Source organism: Taeniopygia guttata, chromosome 14 (assembly GCF_048771995.1).
Source record: "Taeniopygia guttata chromosome 14, bTaeGut7.mat, whole genome shotgun sequence".
NCBI classification, from domain to species: Eukaryota; Metazoa; Chordata; class Aves; order Passeriformes; family Estrildidae; genus Taeniopygia; species Taeniopygia guttata.
Genome location: NC_133039.1, coordinates 3,168,166 through 3,187,423, shown reverse-complemented (window position 1 = coordinate 3,187,423; position 19,258 = coordinate 3,168,166). Strand labels below are relative to the sequence as shown.

The following is a 19,258-nucleotide window of genomic DNA, read 5'->3' as shown; positions in this document are numbered from 1 at the left end:
TCCTGGGAGCATGATATGGGGACAGAAGGGGTGGGCAGCCAGTTCCTGCTCTTTTAGTCCTCCACCTCCATTCTCCTGACTCCATCACCCTGATTTCAGCTGCTCAATTTTAGTCCCAGTCCAACACCCCCTATTTCAGCCCCACATTCCACCCCTCCACTTTCAGGTGCTACTTTCAGCTCCCCAATTTCAGCCCCTGACTGCAGCCTCCAATCACAGAATCACAGAATCACAGAATCACAGAATCACAGAATCACAGAATCACAGAATCACAGGATAATGAGGTTGGAAGAGATCTTTAAGATCATCAAGTCCAACCTATGCCCTAACACCACTAGACCATAGCACCAAGTGCCAAGTCCAGTCTTTTTTTAAACATATCCAGAGATGGTGATTCCACCACCTCCCTAGGAAGAAAATTCCAGTATTTTATTATTCTTTCAGTGAAATTTTTTTCCCTAATATCCAACCTAAACCTTCCCTGTAGCTTGAGACTGTGTCCTCTTGTTCTGTCAGTTGCTGCAATCCCACCTCCTTGATTCCCTTCTTTGATCCTAGAACCCTGAATCACAGAATCATTTAAGCTGGAAAAGACCTCCAAGACCAACTCCAGCCGTGGACTAATCACTTTTTCCAATACACCGTGGCGCTGAGTGCCACGTCCAGTCCTGTCTTGAACACCTCCAGGGGCGGTGACTCCATCGCCACCCTGGGCAGCCCATTCCAATGTGTAATCCCCCTTTCCGTGAAGAAATTCCTCCGGGTGTCTGCCTTAACACTCCCTGCTGCTGCCTGAGGCTGTGTCCTCTTGTCCTGCTGCTAGTGGCGTGGGAGAAGAGACGGATCAACCATCAAAGAACACATTTTTTAACAAAACGCTCACATATTCCGCCTCTCGCAGCCCCTCCGCCCTCGGGCTCCCTCAGAGCCCCCCGGTCCCGGGCCGTGCAGTTCCCCCTCCCGCCCGCCAGGCGGCGCTGCCCGGCGGGGCGGGCCGGGCCGGGCCGGGCCGGGCGGCGGTTCCGGTTCCGCGGGGCCGCGGCCGTCGGTCGGTCCCGGCTGTCGGTCCCGTGTCCGTCCGTCCGTCCCCGGTGTGTCTGTCTGTCTGTCCGTCCGTCCCTGGGCCGGTGCTCGGCGGCGCCATGAACCGGCCCAAGGCGGCGGCCGTGCGGCGGCCCAGCGCCGTGCCCAAGCCCTCCGGTGAGTGCCGCGGGGCCGGGCGGGCGGGGGCTGCGGGCGCTGTCCCTCCCTGTCCCTCGCTGTCACTGTCGCTCCCTGTCGCTCACTGCCGCCCTGTCTCCCCTCGCAGCGCACCCGCCGCCCGGAGATTTCATCGCGCTGGGCTCCAAGGGGCAGAGCGGCGAGGGCAAGGCGGCCGTGGCGCTGCTGAAGCCGGCGCCGCCCGGGCTGCCCTCGGAGCGCAAGCGGGACGCGGCCGCCGCCTTGGCGGGCCCGGCGGGGCTGCCCGGGCTCACCAAGCGCCCCAAGCTCTCCTCCACGCCGCCCCTCAGCGCCCTGGGACGCCTGGCAGAGGCGGCCGTGGCGGAGAAAAGAGCCATCTCGCCCTCCATCAAGGAGCCGTCTGTCATCCCCATCGAAGGTGAGGTCTCGCTGCGCTCCTGCCGTCGCACGGAAACCTCGGGGAAACTTCTTTCTCCGGAGTCTCATCCCGGGAGTCTTTCTTGAAGCCCACACTGTAATTTATGTGCTGTCCTCGAGGGTTTCCTTCCCTGCATATGGGGCTGAAGTCAAGGTTTTATCTTCTGTTGGCATTGGGTTGTGTTCATTCTGTCTGACAGCTGTTTAGTAGCTGTGTGTGAAATACTCCTTTGAGGAAATCTCAAAGTCTGGATTGTGGTATTTTATTAATTCACTTTTTTAGCAAATTCTTGGTCTGGATGTTGCCTTTTGAATTGTCATTCCGTTTCTGATGTTGGATGCATTTGCAGAGGAGTATGCTATCCTGGAAAAACAATGAAGGGGCATTGTGAGTTGTGAAGCAGAACTTTTAATGACAATTGAGTAGGGAAAAGCTATTGCAGGGGCTAAAAGTGAGCTGGTCTGTCCTTTGCTGTGCCTTGTGACTGGTTCTGCAGCACCTCAGGGTGCTCATTTGGCATGAGGGTAAATGCTGATGCCTGTGTGTTGGTGGTTGCAGTTGTCCCCACGGTGCTGCTGGATGAGATTGAGGCAGCAGAGGCAGAAGGCAACGATGACCGTATTGAGGGCGTGCTGTGTGGAGCTGTGAAGCAGCTGAAGATGAACAGAGCCAAACCTGACACCACTCTCTACCTGAGCCTTATGTACCTGGCAAAAATCAAACCCAACATATTTGCCACCGAAGGAGTTATCGAGGTGAGGACTCACCAAGTCACTGATGGATCATTCCTGCCAAACTGTGAGCAGAGTTGCACTTTCTCTCAGGCCAGAGCATGGTCTGCATGGCTTTGTGAATACTAGAGATCTGTGACAAGCTGCTGCAGTTTGTATTTCTCTTTCTGCATGCTTTCTCAATAGATCACTTGTTTATTTTTTTATTTTTTGTGGCTGTTATTCCAGGCACTGTGCAGCCTACTCCGAAGAGATGCCTCCATCAATTTCAAAGCCAAAGGGAATAGTCTTGTGTCTGTCTTGGCATGCAACCTTCTCATGGCAGCCTATGAAGAGGATGAGAACTGGCCGGAGATCTTTGTCAAGGTTGGTGAAGTGAGGGGGCTTCTGCTGGACTGAGGCAGTGGTGGGCAGAGGAGGTTGGGAAATGTGGATATGTTGGAGTAGGGGAGCAGCACAGGATTTATTAAAGCTGTAGGGAAGGGGGTGGCTAGTGTCCTCTTGTCCACGTGGGAATGCAGCTGGAGGAGGCCAAAATTGGAGTCTGGACCCATCTTTTTAAAGAAAAATCTCCGTGGGTTTCTGGAATTGCCTTAATTCTGCTCTTTTCTGAGATGTCTTTGAGAGTCTGTATTGATGTAAGTGTTGCAGAGACTCCTTGCTTTCTATTTGGTGTGTAGGGATTAAAATAGCTCATTAACTCAAAAAGGCTGAGCTGACCAGCTTCTATATTTTGATGGCAGAAATTGTTGTAAAATCTTTCTTGAGAAGGTGCCCAGTAGAGCTTGGGATGTGGTGGTGTGTATTTTTGCTCTTGTATGATTATCTGGTCTGGTTTTCATCCATGCACTGGTTATGCTAGTTTCTTATTTTATACATATATATACACACACACATATAGTACACTATATATATATATATATATATATATATATATATATATATGTATATAGTGTACTATATATATGGATATTGTAAAATATATATATATATATCTTTATGGATTTCCAACATAGACATGTATACATATACATATATACATACATATATATATGACATATATATATATATACACATATATATATATGATATATATATGTATATATGTCTATGTGGGAAATCCATAAAATATTGGATCCATAAAATATGTATATTGGAAATCCATAAAAACTCACAAATACTCCTTTAATTAACCCCATGAAAATGGACTGTGCTCCCTGCTGCAGGTGTACATCGAGGACTCCCTTGGGGAGCGCATCTGGGTGGACAGCCCTCACTGCAAGACGTTTGTGGATAACATCCAGACAGCTTTTAACACCAAGATGCCTCCTAAGACCATGCTCTTGCATGGAGAAGTTGGACGTAGTGGAGGGGACCTTAGTGCTGGTAAGATGATGTTTGGAGCAAAGGTTTAGGGAGAGGATGGAGCCTGCAGTGTTTATTGACTGGTTAGAATAGTTTGGTAGTGGATGGAGTCACATAGACCAGGCTTTGAGTTCCAGGCATTGCTTTTTTTCTTTTTGGGGCTCTTTCATGTCCAGGGGATGTTTGAAGGTAGTGAAAAATGGGCCTGTATGGGATGCAGTGTGAGAGGCTGTGGTCTTGCTGAAAGGGATCCCTGAAAGAGGCTGAACAAACCAGAGCACAAGTGATTGATTTCTAGAGAGGAGCTGTGTGCCGTGGTTGATCTCTAGGGAGAGGGGTTATCTCATGGAGTGTGCTGTGTTCTGGTCTCTCTTAGGGAGTAGCCCACACCCTTCCATGACAGAGGAGGAGGACAGCCAGAGTGAGCTGCTGATTGCAGAGGAGAAAATGAGCCCAGAGCAGGCGGGCCAGCTCATGCCCAGGTACAGTGCCTCTTCCTCTCCTAACACAGGTGTGTCTGTAGATGTGTCTGTGCCCACCCACCCTGCAAAGCTGTGGCAGGAAGCTCCTTCTCTGTATTCCTGTAGCACTGCTGGGGGATGTTGGACAAAAGGTAAAACTAGTGCCAGGAGAAACGAGGGGATTTTCTTGGTTTGCAAGTCATACCGCAAACAAGAAAGAGTGCTGATCTCTGGACTGGCTTTTGTGGAAATGAGTAAAGTTCAATGTGTGTGACTCAGGTATGAAGACCTTGCAGAGAGTGTGGAGGAATATGTCCTGGACATGCTTCGGGACCAGCTGAACCGGCGCCAGCCCATGGACAATGTCTCCAGGAACCTCCTGCGGCTGCTGACAGCAACCTGTGGCTACAAAGAGGTGCGTCAGATGGCTGTGCAGAGGCTGGAGATGTGGCTGCAGAATCCAAAGGTAAGGAGAGGAGCTATTGAGGCACAGCCCTGGCCTGGAATCCAGCCAGAAGGGCTGCATGCTGTACTCCAGTTGCATTTCTAGTCTGGATGGCTGGAGTCTTTCTGCTCTTTCTCTGCAGCTGACCAAGCCAGCTCAGGACTTGCTGATGTCAGTCTGTATGAACTGTAACACCCACAGCTCAGAGGACATGGAAGTTATCTCCAACCTGATCAAAATTCGTCTCAAGCCAAAAGTCCTTCTCAACCACTACATGCTGTGTGTCAGGTGAGAGACTGGGTCTGTGACAGGAGGAGAAAGCACTGTGGGAGATGTGCCCAGGGACTTGACAGTCTCAGTGTCTCTGCACAGTGGTTTTAAATACCAGCTTGGGGCATGGAGTGTCTTGTGTTCATTTAAATGAATTTCACTGTCCTAGAAATCTTTCAGTAGTCCTTTGATATTGTCTTTTGATATGTGCTGTTCTATCCTTTTTCACTTTTGTGTGCTAAATATTTCAAGGAGAAATGAGAAGAATATGTCCAGTTGCAATGAAATGTCAGTTCAGGTATTCCTGTTCTTCCCTTGCAGAGAGCTGCTGAATGCACACAGGGATAACCTGGGCACCACCATTAAGTTTGTGATTTTCAATGAACTATCAAATGCAAGAAATCCCAACAATATGCAGATCCTGTATACTGTGCTTCAGCACAGCTCAGAGCAAGCTCCAAAGGTAGGTGCAGTGTCTTGGATGACTGATGGTAATCCCAGAACCCCACCTGACAGATTTAGTTGTTTTAAGGCTCAGATAAATCTTGTCACAGACAGCTGTCTGATATTTATCATACTGTTTTGAAATTATATAATTATTCTTTTTAGGAATAAACATAAATGGGCATTTTCTAACTCTCACATTCTGGGTGATAATGCAGTTTTATGAGAGAAATATTGCAGCTCCCCAGGGGTCTGAAGGACAGGATACCTCCAGCATGGTTTCCTTGTGTCTCTTCATTTTGTGGATGCAGACCCATTACAGTGCACTGAAAGTTTTCTCTCTGTGTGGTTCCAGTACCTGGCAATGGTGTTCCAGGACCTGTTGACCACCAAGGACGATTACCTGCGAGCTTCACGGGCTCTGCTGAGGGAGATCATCAAACAGACAAAGCATGAGATCAACTTCCAGGCCTTCTGCCTGGGTCTCATGCAGGAGCGGAAGGAGGCCCTGTATGCAGAGATGGAGTTCAAGGTACCATCCTCAACCCCTGTGCTGCTGATGTGCCAGTGATGCACTGAGCTCTTCTGTATCTGCTTTCCTGGCCCTTCTTCCTTTTGCTCTTTGGTGTCTGAGTGAGTCACTGTTCGTGTGTCTCATAGCAGCACTCCCATATCTCATTTCCAAACATACACATTCATAATTTTTGATGTCGGAACACTTCCAGAAGGCAGCTCTGGCTGTTGCTATTCAACTCTTTTTCTTTTCTTTCCTATTTTAAGGAGCGGTTTGTCATTCACATAACCGACCTGCTCGCTGTCTCCATGATGCTGGGTATCACAGCCCAGGTGAAGGAGGCTGGAATTGCTTGGGACAAAGGAGAGAAAAAGAGTAAGCAGAAGAACCTAGGTTTTCTCTGAAGATGAGCATTTTAGTAGATATCTGCCCCTGATGCTGAGAGAACATCAGCTAGGGTTGGGAGCCTGCTGTCATTCTGGGGCTGACAGAGATTGGGAATGTGGCATTTGCATGGCCAGATGCTTGTTGTGTCTGTGGAAGCAGTGGCTGAGAGGCTGGGGAGAGGGAGCTGTGGGTGGAGGGGCCTCAGGTCTCAAGGAGCAGCTGTAAGGATTAAGGGGCTGGGAAGACAGGCCTTTGGTGTGGCACTGACATGACTGCCCACATGGCTTCTTCTTACAAAACGAATCCATCTGTGCTTTGTGTTGGGGGTTTTGCTGCAGCACGTGTCAGAAAGCAAAGAGCATGTTCTGTCAGAGCTGAGAGACTCAAGTCTTTCTCATACACTCCTCTGGTTCCCCTTCTCTAGTGGAAGGTGTCCCTGCCTGTGGTGCAGGAATTGGAACAAGGTGATCTTTAAGGTTCCTTCCAGCCCAAACCACTTTGTGATTCAATGATTTACTGTTGAGGCCTCAGAGTCCTGGTTACTGTCTTGAAACCACCATGCTTCTGATGATGCCCACATGTATTTTGTGACCTGACTGTTTTTCAGACCTGGAAGTGCTGCGCTCTTTCCAGAACCAAATTGCTGCTATCCAGCGTGATGCTGTCTGGTGGCTGCATACAGTTGTTCCATCTATCAGCAAGCTGGCTCCAAAGGACTATGTGCACTGGTGAGAGTCAGCCTGGTCATGTCTGTGCATGACCAATCCCTTCCCCAACACTGATATTTTATGAAAAACCAGGTATACACCAGGGTTTGGTTAGATTTCTTTCCCATTTTCAGACAGGGAGCAGAAACAGTTTTAACAGAGACTGTCTCCCTCTCTGAAATTCCTTCAGATGAAACCTTGTACCAGAAATATATGATAGTGGAAATAATTCTGATTTATATTATTTGAGTCCACTCTGTAGGGGATTTTTAGCTATCTGACCAAACAAATTCCCTGTGGACTCTTTGGTTTTTTTTTGTTTGACATCCTTTTTAAGGCTCTGTGGCTGAGGGCTCCACAGATAGCTCTGTCTTCTGGAGGACAGATGGTATTCTGGGGTCTTGACGAAGGCATTACTGAGACAGTTCAAGCCAGAATTAATAGTAAGGAAGATAGGTTACTGAAAGTATAAAAAAACAGAGCCCATATTGATTGTGTAGTCCTCTCTGTTCTGAATCATGTTGTTACTGCTGTTAGACTCACTTATCTGAGGGGACTCCCTCATGTGCAGGATGGGAAGCTTTAGGAGGATTTGAGGGAGACTGGACTGTTGTATGTATTCTTAAGCCTCACAAATGGTGTTTATTGTCCTCTTCATCTCTACAGCCTCCACAAGGTGCTCTTCACAGAACAGCCAGAAACCTACTACAAATGGGACAACTGGCCCCCTGAGAGTGACCGCAAGTGAGTGCGTGCCCCTCCCGTGGCAGTGCAGGTGGGGAGCTGCTCTGCTGGAGGCAGAGGAATGGTGCTTCCTGGTGGTCCTTATATAGCTTTGTGTTGGAAAGGCTTGGAACTGTGCTCAGATTTTCTGCATCTGTTACACTGCCATAAAACTGGGGGGTGTTGTTCCACTCTCCATCTGTTCCTCTTCCTCCTTCATTCCTGTTTTCTGTGCCAAGTTGTTCTGCATCTTGACACTGTAGTTGTAAGGAGAGCAGCCCCACAGTGTGTGGGTAACTGGGGTAAAGTTAGGGAGCTCAGACTCAAGGAGGTATGAGGCACTGCAAGTGATATGCAGATAATAATTTGTTTCAAATAGTTGCACTTGGAGCTGGAGCTCGGGGAAAGGAGCTGTGATGTATCTTCAGCTCAGATGAGTTGTAGGGTTCCAGGAGCCCTCAGGCTGCTGTTTAAAGAAGTGTGATTGATGTCTGGTGTCTCCTGCAGCTTCTTCCTCCGGCTGTGCTCCGAGGTGCCCATCCTGGAGGACACGCTGATGCGCATCCTGGTGATCGGGCTGTCGCGGGACCTGCCCCTGGGCCCCGCCGATGCCATGGAGCTCGCCGACCACTTGGTGAAGAGGGCTGCAGCTGTGCAGGCAGATGGTGAGGCTGCACCAGCTCCCACCAGCCAGGGCTCGCTTCTCCACGTCTTCCTATTGCCACCCAGGGCTGAGACAGCTCCTACCGCCTACCAAAGAGCCTTTGCATCACTTAAAGCATATTTTAGTCATGATGGCTAAACATTTGGCTCAAAGCCAGACATGCTGCTGTTGCTTTCTCACTAGAGAAGCTTCTTATTTTCTCTTACTGTTTCTCTCTGTTGCTAATTTTGTATTGTGGGATGTTTGGGAAATTATTGGTTGTGTGGAGAATGAAGGACTGTGAACAACCACCCAGGGTTTTGAGTCAGCGTTTTTAAATTCAATTTAGTCCTTTGTACGTACTGTAAAATGAAATTTGTAGGCTGTGCAAAAATGGAAGGATTGGAAGTTAAATTAATTAGCCAATTGTGTGCTCTTCCCAAGTCCATTATTGGGACACTTACAGAATAGCAGTTACAAAAGCAATCTTTACTCTTACTCCTTTTATGAACTCATTTAGCATTTGTCTAAATTCCTGCACTGCTGGTAAATACATCCATTTAGCTGAGCTGTATGTGTTTGTGGCAGAATTGAGGGTGTGGTCAGAGTTTGATTCTAAAGCATCTTACATGCTCTTAGTGCTGACTGATTAATGGCAAAGAGTGATCTTGAACTGCTCAGTGCTTGTGGAAGGATCTAGACTTTGCTTGCTTTGTTGCTGTTCAGTATCCTCTCAAAATGTGTCCAGCCACTCATATAGGATTTTAAATCCTGCCTCATTTAATATACTGGAAGACTCAGAGTGAATCTGAAAACTTGCAACAAAGTTGAAATGCATTTTTAGTTCCTCTGAGCCCCAGAAGTTCTGAGCAGACTTGTTGCTTACCTGGAGGAGTGTATCCAAGTTCTGAAAAAGTTACAAGTATCATATTGGATGCATTTGGGGAAAAAAAGTACCCGTAAGAATTTAAACCAGATTGCTGCTGAAAAGCTCTATATCCTTATATATTGGCTTATAGGATTTTTTAAGTGTTGCTGCTCTTTAAATGTTGATTTTTAGTTTTTTGTAATATCACAAGAGCAAGCTCACAATAACATAGTTGCTTGAAGTAAATTTTTTTTACACTGTGATGCTTTTCTTGAAGGACTTTCAGGCAGGTAGACAGGTCAATAACTTGTTCAGTCTTTTCTTCTCCTCCAGATGTTGAGGTCCTGAGGGTAGAAAGAATCCAGCTGATCGATGCAGTCTTAAATCTGTGCACTTATCACCATCCAGAGAATATCCAGCTACCTCCAGGGTAAGACTTATCACACAGATAATCTTGCTGTGATCTTGCTCACTTTCACCTTGTGACTAACATTCCCAGCTCACAGATTTTAAGATGCTTTTCTCTATTAAAATTTGTAATAACAAAATGACAAGGATTTTCAGGGTCATGTTCAGGCGGGTATTTCTCTAGAGCAATCAAGACCCGAGTCATGGAATGTACTTTGGTCTGAAAGAACTGATCCTTCTGCCCTAGAAATCTTCAGCTGAATCCTGCTTTCCCTCCTGAAAGGATTTTTGTGTGTGTGTGAGTGTCTCTTTATTGGGAAAAGCACTGAACTGGCATGACTGAATCTAAACAGTGCATAATTAAGGAGAAACACAGACTTGAGATGGGCTAAGGAACCAAACTTGACCACTTATCTTTACTGGTGGTTTTTGCAGATACCAGCCTCCAAATCTAGCTATTTCTACTCTTTACTGGAAAGCCTGGCCTCTCCTGCTAGTAGTGGCTGCATTCAATCCTGAAAATATTGGTGAGTGTGGATATTTCTCAGGGTACCAGTTCTGCTGCAAAAATTAGCCAAGGTGCTTTCTGCACATGTTTGGTTGCTTGTGTGCAAGGCCTGTGCTGGGTTGGTGAGGTGACTGCAGTTAAATAACTGTGTATCCCCTGTGGGTGAAAAATGTGTGCAGCTGGGATTTGGACCAGCATGTGGCTGGAGTTGCCTTGTTTCTACTCTGAGTGTTATGAGCTGTTCTCAAGTGAGTTTGTGTTTCCCCACCTTGCAATATGAGAGAGTATATATAAAGGCTCTATTTTTTTCCTCTATTTTTTTATTCTTCTCTGCTGCAGGTCTGGCTGCATGGGAGGAGTACCCCTCACTAAAGATGCTTATGGAAATGGTCATGACCAAGTTAGTATGGTTAAATCCCTACATATATCAAAAAGACCACTGAAAACACACATTTCTGAATTAAGTTTGTGCCACGCAACTCCTTCCTTTCCAGAGGGACTTGTGTAAGATAAACTGGCATCAACACTGCAGTTGGAGTGGGAAAAGTGCCTTCCCTCGACAAAAATATTATAAGCAAGGGAATAAAGCTGAGAAAAAGGGGGAGGGGGATGTCTACTGTGCCTTGCTGAGAAGGTCTCAGTCTCCTGGCTCCACTGAGAAACTACTTGTTTTTTTCTATGTTGTCTATCGGAGCTGAGGTCCTGTGTTCTTTCTGATTGGTTCATGAATTTTGAATAGAACAAGATAACCATTTCCTATTTGTAAACTTATTTTCTCAGTAATTATTCCTATCCTCAATGTACCTTGACGGATGAGGAGACACGCACAGAGATGATTAATCGTGAACTTCAAATCTCCCAGAGAGAAAAACAGGAGATTCTGGCATTTGAGGGTCATCTGGCAGCTGCATCCACAAAACAAACAATTACAGAAAGCAGCAGCCTCTTGCTGTCTCAGCTGACAAGTCTGGACCCTCAGTAAGTAGCCTTCTGCATTCTAGTATCATCATGAAATCCTAGTTAACAAGTAAGAAAGCCTTGCTCCTCCAAAGGGTGGTTGATGTGGGAAAGAAGAGCTCTGTGGTGTGGTACCCCATGGGATCACAGAATCACAGAATGGTTTTGATTGGAAGATCACCTGGTTCCAACCTGCCTGGCTTCTTCCTATAAACCCCTTATGCACTACAGAAGTGACTGATCCTCATCACATCAGAGTGAAGGCCTGTCAGCCTGTAACTTGCTGTTTCTGTGGCAGGGGCCCCCCTCGCAGACCTCCGCCGCATGTCCTGGAGCAGGTGAAAAGCCTGAACCAGTCTCTTCGCTTGGGCCACCTCCTGTGTCGCAGTCGCCATCCTGACTTTCTTCTCAACATCATCCAAAGACAGGTGGGCTGTGGTGGGACTGGATCCCTTGCCTCTGAAACTTGAGCAGTGAGGGGCAACATGAAGCCAAGTGAGATTCAGGGGAACGTGGTCTGCTGCTCAGGAATGAAATGATCAGTGTGCTGCATCTATGTTCTGCTGATCTTGTTACTCTCATCCTTCCCAGGCCTCATCACAGTCAATGCCATGGCTGGCAGATCTGGTTCAGTCCAGTGAGGGCTCCTTGGATGTCCTGCCCGTGCAGTGTCTTTGTGAGTTCCTGCTTCATGATGCTGCTGATGAATCGACCTCAGGGGAAGAAGAAGAGGAGGGTGAGAGTAAGGACCAGCGTGCCAAGAAACGCCAGGTGAGCATTCTCTTGGTGATCTCTCCTGTTACCTACTTTCTGTGCGTCCCAGATTTGATTTCACTGGACAGACCAACTTATCACTCCACAGAGACAACAGAAACAAAGGCAGTTGCTTGGACGCTTGCAAGACTTGCTGTTGGGACCCAAAGCAGATGAACAGACAACCTGTGAGGTGCTTGACTACTTCCTGCGGCGCCTGAGTTCCTCCCAGGTGGCTTCCCGGGTCCTGGCCATGAAGGTGAGCAGAATGAAAATCATCTTGAGTAGAGTCTTCTGAAGCCCAGGGCAGAACCCTAGGTTATCTTGAGTCCAGAGCCAGCACAGTGAAATTGTTCCATGTCATCCTCCTTCAGTGATTTATCTCAAAATCCAAACCCCATCAAATACACTTCTGCTCCCTGCTGCTTAGAAGTTATTGTTCAACAGCTAAGTTGTACTTAAGACAGAGCTGGATTTTACTATGTTTCCTGTGGTGTTCATGTGTAGGCTCAGGAGATTGTGTGCCATGTGGAATAATGAGCAGAGTCTGTTGTTTGTGAGTGAGTGCCTGGTGCTCTGGAGCATAGACAAGGTAAAGAGAATTGCAGGAAACCTCACAAAGGTGCTCAGACTGAAACTTCAAGCAGGTTATCTGTCAAGAAAACACATTATATGAGATAAAACCTGTTGTGTGCTGCATTTGGATCCTTCTGTGGTGTTTGAAGCATGTTTCTGTTGTATTCAGTAATATGAAATTAGCAATCCAGCCATGGCTTCATGTGTAACAGCTGTACATGTGTGACTTGTGCAGGGCCTGTCCTTGGTGCTGTCGGAAGGAGGAATGCGTGATGGGGAGGAGAAGGATCACCCCATGGAAGAAGACTCTGGTGATTCTGAGCTGCTGCAGGGATATCAGTGGCTGCTGAGAGACCTCCCGAGGCTGCCACTGTTTGACAGTGTGAGAGCCACGACAGCTCTGGCCTTGCAGCAGGTGGGTGGAAGCAACTCAAAGGGAGAGTCAGCTTGCTCTTTTTCTACTAGTGCTGAAACAGATCTAAACAAACTGGATCTGCCTGTGATATTAGCATGTTTGTGTGCTTGCAGAAGAATTTTGCTTATGCTGGTGCTTGTTTTCATTAAATCCTGATTTCTAATGAAAGGAATTCTCATTCTAGGCCATCCACATGGAGACAGATCCCCAGACCATCAGTGCTTACCTGGTGTACCTCTCCCAGCATGCCCCAGTAGAGGAGCAGGGACAGCACAACGACCTTGCTCTGGTGAGAGGAGGAATTGTGTGGGGGACATGTGGCATGTCCCAGGACAGTGGTAGGCATGGGACTTGCTGTACCACCAGGTTGAGTTTTGGGGAGTGTGTTACTCTGAAAATTGCATATTTGTGTCTGTGCATGGGTTGAAAGGCAAACCTGTGTCTTTGGTTTATATAATGAAATGGGAATCAGACCAAAACCTCCGGTGCAGCAGCCCATCAGCTGGAATGGGGGATGCAAGAGTGAATAGTATTTTGATAGAAATCCCACCACCTGGCAGTGTTTCATAAATAAGCAGGTGCTAAACCTGCAGTCATATGTGTTTGTGGAGAGAATGGGAAGTCAGGAACTTCAGTGGTGGGTTGTTTCTGTAACCAAAACTAGATTTCTGGGTTTATTTGTTTGTGTGAGTTTTTTTTCTTTTTAGAAAAGCTTTTTAATAATGTTTTTTTTTCTTTTTTCTCCCTGGTTACTTTTTTGTTGCTTGTAAGACTTATGTACCTCTGTTTGGATACATGGGGGAGGTTGAATGATAAGCATCAGGAAACCTTTCTCTTCAGAGAAATGCTATGTAGATGCTTACTTCATAGTGGGATGCATCAGAATGCATCTCTGCTCCACTGGGGCACTGTAAAATGCATGGAAAGCACTGGCCTTTTCCCTCCTGGGTCAGCTCTACTCTTGACTCCACAAGCTGATCTCCAGAGTGGTGTGTACTGGGCTGCTGATGGGAACTGGAGAACATGATGCAATGAAGCAGTGGGACCTGGCTGCGTTTTGCAGTAAAGACCTCCTGGATGTTTTTTCCCTGCAGGATGTCGCCCGGCTGATTGTGGAGCGCTCCACCATCATGTCCCACCTGTTCTCCAAGCTCTCCTACAGCGCTGAGTCAGATGCAGTGCTCGTGGCTCTGCTCTCCATCTTCTCCCGCTACATCAAGCGCATGCGGCAGAGCAAGGAGGGCGAGGAGGTGTACAGCTGGGTGAGTGCCTCCTGCCTTGTCCCAGCAGCTCACAGAGACTGGGCAGGTTATCAAAACAGAAGCCCTTTTTGAGTTACTCAATTTGAATAAACCAAGTCCAGCTCAAGAATTCCCTGATCTGAAAATAATCAAATTGTGACATAATATCAGAGCCAAGCCTATGTGTTTGTAAAATGCCTTTTTAACTTTCCCCCAAGTATCTTTTGTGGCCTCTGTTGGAGATTTTGGGAACTATGGACTGAATAAATTTGTCCATTCTCATGTTCTCCTTTCTCTCCCCACCTTTGCTCATCCTGTCTTATCCTGCCTTTTTCCAGTCAGAGTCCCAGGATCAGGTGTTCCTTCGTTGGACTAGTGGGGAAACAGCCACCATGCACATCCTTGTGGTCCATGCCATGGTTATTCTCCTGACACTAGGGCCACCTCAAGGTTGGTGAAGTATGCTCAGATTTTTTGGGGGGGTAATGGTCAATACAGGATAGCTTTTATCTCTCTGCTGTCTCCTAGCAAGTCAGACTGGTGTTAATCCTTCTACTCACATGCTTGACCCTTGCAGTGCATGTTTGTAGCTGTAAGATTTATTGGAATATTGCTGCAAAGAGTGAAGGAATTGCAGGCTGGTTGTTTTTGGGGGTTTTTTTTGCTTTCTGCAAACAGCAGGAAATACTAATGTGTTCTGGTGTATTGATATAGAAGAGCAGAGTCTTATAGGTGCTTGTGAACATGGGAAATAATTTTTTATCCACTCTTAAGCAGGGGATGGTGATTTTTACACCTTACTGGATATATGGTTCCCGGAGAAAAAGCCCCTTCCTACTGCTTTCCTGGTTGACACCTCCGAGGAGGCTCTGCTGCTCCCTGACTGGCTGAAGCTGCGGATGATCCGCTCCGAGGTCCCACGGCTTGTGGATGCAGGTGAGCCTGTGGCACGTTTGTTGGTGTTTCAAACTCTGCTGAAGGGAAAGGGAGAGGCTTCCTTGCTCAAGTGTGCCCAACCATCCTGTTTGGATGCCTTTGGGTGTAGCCATCTGTCACTGTTACTTTTAAAATAGGGAAGTGAGTCTCAATGGGTATTCTCCTTTCTGTGTATTTTAAAGGAATGGGAGACTCTGAATTGAAGTCCCATCTCTTTTACAACAATACAGATGGAACTAAGCTATGCAGTCACCAGACAACAGGCACAGCACTGTGGAAAGCTGTGCCTAAAGGATGTAAGCTAAACCTCTGGTTACTCTGGTCCTTGTACCACTCGTCAGGGCTCTCTTTCTTGTTGGTATTCAGAGCTTTCATCCCATTTTACTAATTAAATGACAGCTGTCTATAGCCAGTGATTGAATTATTCAATAATTCCTGCCTGCAGCCATCAAGAGATAGGGTGGAAGTTATTTTTTAATATGAATGATTGCATTACTGAGGTTCTAATAAAATTAAACAGAAGATCAGATTAGCCAGTGAGTGAATTAACTGGAAGATGCAATAAGGCGGCAATGATTTGCAGAGGAAAGAAAATATAGTAGGCAGCTGTCAGACTTCTGGCTTTAGGGTCTCTGCAGCTCTGTCATTAATGTGTCACTGTTGGTCCAGACAAAAGCACAAAGATCAGGTAATAAAGATGACCCTCCATGGGCAGTTCAGATGTCTGAGGACTCAGTGTTTGTCTATTTCAGCCCTGCAGGACCTGGAGCCACAGCAGCTGCTTCTCTTTGTTCAGTCCTTTGGAATCCCAGTTTCCAGCATGAGCAAACTTCTGCAGTACCTGGATCAGGCAGTATCTCATGACCCACAGACGCTGGAGCAGAACATCATGGACAAGAGTAAGAGCTACAGAGGAGGCTGACTAGGCATTTAACTTTTTCTTGAACTGTTTCCATGAATATCTCCTGTGGCTTCCTTGGAAAAATCCAAGCTAGTTCAGCAAATTTTGTGCACAGGCTGATTTGGCAGCTTGTTGTCGCTGTAGACACTTGGGTGGCCCTTGGCAATAGAGGAGGCTTTTTTGGATTGGAATGTACAGAGTCAAAAAGTACTTTGGAAGATACTTTGTGAAAGAAACAAAGCTTTCAAGGCATCATGTTTACAAAGTCTGTGGGAGCAGCAGATTCTCTTGTCTATAGAAGCTGTACAAACAGCCAATTATGTCCTGCTTTAATGAAGAAGGCAAGATGATGATGTACTCTTATTTCTTCCTTTTTTCAGACTACATGGCTCACCTTGTGGAGGTTCAACATGAGAGAGGAGCAACAGGAGGCCAGACTTTCCACTCCCTGCTTACTGCCTCCTTACCAGCCCGCCGAGGTACTGCTTGGGATAGCCTAAATATCAAAGTCACCTTCCAAACTTCCCTCCTTTGTTGCTGTTGAGAGGAACAGCAGAGATGTCTTAAAAAGCAGGCATTGTAATAAACCAACAAGCTACAGTTAGACACCAGTCCTTGCTAGAGTTTTTTTTGCTTCTGGCAAAGAGTGAAATTCCAGTATTTTTGGAGTTTATTACAGTGAGTTTTTCTGAGTCATATGGAAAAGTAGGTCTTGCTTGGAATTAAGAGAAAGCTGCTGAATTTCTCAGTAGTTAGAGACTGTAGAGCTGAAGGTGATCTGGTGTTGTGGTTCCAGATGTTATCTGCCATAACAGCATTTTCATTTCTTCCCTTTTATTCCTCTTGCAGACAGCGCTGAGACTGCAAGGTCAAAATCTAGTCCTGAAAACTCTCAAAGTCAGAGTCGGATCCGGGCCTTGAGCCAGGTCCGTGTTCTGGGCCCAGAAGATGATCTGGCAGCCATCTTGCTGCAGGTACTGTTCTAACCTCCAGCTGAGTAGCTGCTTCCCTGCAGCAGCTTTGCTAAATCCATTTCTCTTATACTTGCATCTTGTGACTCCTTATCCTGCAGTGTTTGCAGGCAATAAGTATGGAAGCCCTGATGCAATGAGGCTGTGCCATTACAGCCTGGTGGAGTTGATACTGGCAGGAATTTTCTCTTGTAGTTGGAACGTGATGTGGCTTTTGATCATGCCTGGTACTGTCAGTACCTACTAACATGTTGCTGTCTCTGCACCTTGTTTGTTCTGTGCATAGCGCCTTTCCTCTCAGCAGTGCATGCAGGATTTGTGAAATGCTCACAGGGCCCTGGCAGCAAAGCTGTGTGCAAACAGCTTTGTACTCTGGCTTGTCTGCTTACAGAGCTTCCCTCCCTCCACTGACTCCAGAAGGAGCCTACAGGGAATTAATTGGCCAAGTCAGTTGTTGGTGTTTGGGTAGCAGGATTCCCCTGCAGTGTCAGTATTGATAGTCGTGTTGGGGTTGCAGAGATGCTGCTTATGTTCATGTGCCAGGCACTAGAATACAGAAAAAGCTGTATCATAAGGTTCCTGTAGGCCTACAGTCAGTATAACTGTACAAGGTAAATTGCTTCTCTGCTCGGGGTGTTCATGGTACAGCAATCCTTTCACTGTGTGTCATAAATGTACTCCCTGTTGTATTCCCCAGCTTTTCCCACTGACCCCGGACCAGCGGTGGCAGAACTCCAGCCTGCGGCCACTGGCCCTGGCACTGCAGCAGTCGCTGGGGCAGGAGCTGGCCCAGATCCGCCAAGGGGCCAAGCCAGAGAGCGGGGTGACGGCCAGCGGGGTGACAGCCAGCGGGGTGACGGCCAGCGGGGTGACAGCCAGCGGGGTGACGGCCAGTGGGGTGACAGCCAGCGGGGGCACGGCCAGCGGGGTGACAGCCAGCGGGGTGACGGCCAGCGGGGGCACGGCCAGCGGGGTGACAGCCAGCGGGGTGACAGCCAGCGGGGTGACAGCCAGTGGGGTGACAGCACAGCTGCTGCAGGCCGTGGCTGCGCTGCTCAACTCCGCACACGGCGGAGCCCTGGTCATGGCCATGCACCGCCACCACTTCATCTCCTGCCCGCTCATGCGCCAGCTCTACCAGTACCACGTGAGTGCCTTTGGGAGCATTTCATACAGAGGGGTGAGGGAGAAATGGGAAATCTCTTTGGGAGCATTTCATACAGAGGGGTGAGGGAGGAACAGGAAATCTGCAGGGCATCTGCTCTGCTGTGTGCACACTTTGTAATGCTCAGCTCAGGTTGCCTGGCCGTGGGCATCTGGATGCAGGCTGGTCGCATTAGCCTGGCACTGCTGAGATTACCTGCAGAGTTAGTGTACCTTACCCAGCCTGGTAACCATTTTTTGGATTTACAGCTGTAGGTCTCTGCTGGTGTTGGGATCTGTAGTTTGTGCTGTTCTGCAGCATTTGACATGTCTTGCAAATCAGGGCATTTGCAGACAGTTTGAGAGCTGAAGTCTAGTTTATAGAATCATAAAATGGTTTGGGTTGGAAGGGACCCTAAAGATCACCTAGTTCCAATTCCCCTGCCATGGCCAGGGGCACCTTTCACTAGACCAGGTTGCTCCAAGTCCATCCTACCTGGCTTTGAACACTTCCAGGGATGGGGTGTCCAGAACCTCTGGGGAACCTCTGCCAGTGCCTCACCACCCTCACTGTAAAGAATTTCTTCCCAGCGCTGCATGCCACAGGACACTGCCTTCTCCTCGCTCTTCTTCAAAGTGCTCATGCAGATGCTGCAGTGGTTGGAGAACCCCGCGGTGGAAGATGGTCCCCTGCGAGCTCAGCTGAAGGCCTTTGCTGTGCAATACTCCTCAAGGCACAGGATCAGTGATGGTACTGGCACTGGGCAGCTTATGTAACTCAGAGGGGACAAAGTGGGACAAGCAAGAGACAAACAGAACTGCACCTGGAGCAGGAAGTGTCATGGGCAGCCTTTTACACAGGTGTCATAAGGAGTTACAAACGTAGCACATTGTGCTGCAGAAACTCTTTGAGGCTGTGAACAAGTGCCTTAGCTCTGGGGGCTTGCAGTAGGCACCTGGTAGCATCTCACTAAGCACAGCAGATCTCTCAGGGAAAACTTAAAATTTCTCAGGCCAGGAATTCTGCATGAGTTGTAGTTTTGGTAGATGAGCATGCAGGAATGCCTCTGGAACAAGGTCACATGATGACTTGTAGAGTTGTTTATCATCTGCCATCCCTTGGGAGCAGGAGTCTAACCAAGAGCTTGGGCATGGAAATGGGTTTGTGGTCATAGAGCTTTTTCTTAGCCACATGTCCCTGTAACACACAGGAGAGCTGTCAAGGGTTGTGGTGACTATAAATGGCAGTCCACAATGTATATTTGTATGTTTGAATAGTTGTGCCCTGGAG

General features: G+C 47.6%; 1 protein-coding gene across 2 annotated transcripts in view; it reads left to right on the top strand.

Annotated features, from left to right (window-relative positions):
* The first annotated feature begins 1,017 nt into the window (after nucleotides 1-1,017).
* The window catches only part of INTS1 (integrator complex subunit 1), a 28,404-nt gene continuing 10,163 nt past the window's right edge, over nucleotides 1,018-19,258 (top strand). Inside the window, exons 1-31 of one of the 2 annotated variants that reach the window (XM_030285213.4) lie at nucleotides 1,018-1,200; nucleotides 1,310-1,600; nucleotides 2,159-2,355; nucleotides 2,560-2,697; nucleotides 3,558-3,717; nucleotides 4,073-4,178; nucleotides 4,437-4,623; nucleotides 4,745-4,890; nucleotides 5,194-5,335; nucleotides 5,672-5,848; nucleotides 6,097-6,205; nucleotides 6,825-6,945; nucleotides 7,591-7,668; nucleotides 8,155-8,312; nucleotides 9,492-9,588; nucleotides 10,002-10,093; nucleotides 10,414-10,474; nucleotides 10,855-11,052; nucleotides 11,330-11,459; nucleotides 11,623-11,802; nucleotides 11,894-12,043; nucleotides 12,596-12,775; nucleotides 12,960-13,064; nucleotides 13,870-14,037; nucleotides 14,355-14,466; nucleotides 14,794-14,952; nucleotides 15,705-15,851; nucleotides 16,234-16,332; nucleotides 16,703-16,827; nucleotides 17,522-17,971; nucleotides 18,559-18,718. In XM_030285213.4, the coding sequence (XP_030141073.4) occupies nucleotides 1,143-1,200; nucleotides 1,310-1,600; nucleotides 2,159-2,355; nucleotides 2,560-2,697; nucleotides 3,558-3,717; nucleotides 4,073-4,178; nucleotides 4,437-4,623; nucleotides 4,745-4,890; nucleotides 5,194-5,335; nucleotides 5,672-5,848; nucleotides 6,097-6,205; nucleotides 6,825-6,945; nucleotides 7,591-7,668; nucleotides 8,155-8,312; nucleotides 9,492-9,588; nucleotides 10,002-10,093; nucleotides 10,414-10,474; nucleotides 10,855-11,052; nucleotides 11,330-11,459; nucleotides 11,623-11,802; nucleotides 11,894-12,043; nucleotides 12,596-12,775; nucleotides 12,960-13,064; nucleotides 13,870-14,037; nucleotides 14,355-14,466; nucleotides 14,794-14,952; nucleotides 15,705-15,851; nucleotides 16,234-16,332; nucleotides 16,703-16,827; nucleotides 17,522-17,971; nucleotides 18,559-18,718 (4,681 nt within the window). In that variant the 5' untranslated portion in view covers nucleotides 1,018-1,142. Of the gene's footprint in view, nucleotides 1,201-1,309; nucleotides 1,601-2,158; nucleotides 2,356-2,559; nucleotides 2,698-3,557; nucleotides 3,718-4,072; nucleotides 4,179-4,436; nucleotides 4,624-4,744; nucleotides 4,891-5,193; nucleotides 5,336-5,671; nucleotides 5,849-6,096; nucleotides 6,206-6,824; nucleotides 6,946-7,590; nucleotides 7,669-8,154; nucleotides 8,313-9,491; nucleotides 9,589-10,001; nucleotides 10,094-10,413; nucleotides 10,475-10,854; nucleotides 11,053-11,329; nucleotides 11,460-11,622; nucleotides 11,803-11,893; nucleotides 12,044-12,595; nucleotides 12,776-12,959; nucleotides 13,065-13,869; nucleotides 14,038-14,354; nucleotides 14,467-14,790; nucleotides 14,953-15,704; nucleotides 15,852-16,233; nucleotides 16,333-16,702; nucleotides 16,828-17,521; nucleotides 17,972-18,558; nucleotides 18,719-19,258 lie in introns of both variants that reach the window. The other variant, XM_030285212.4, reaches the window with a different exon arrangement.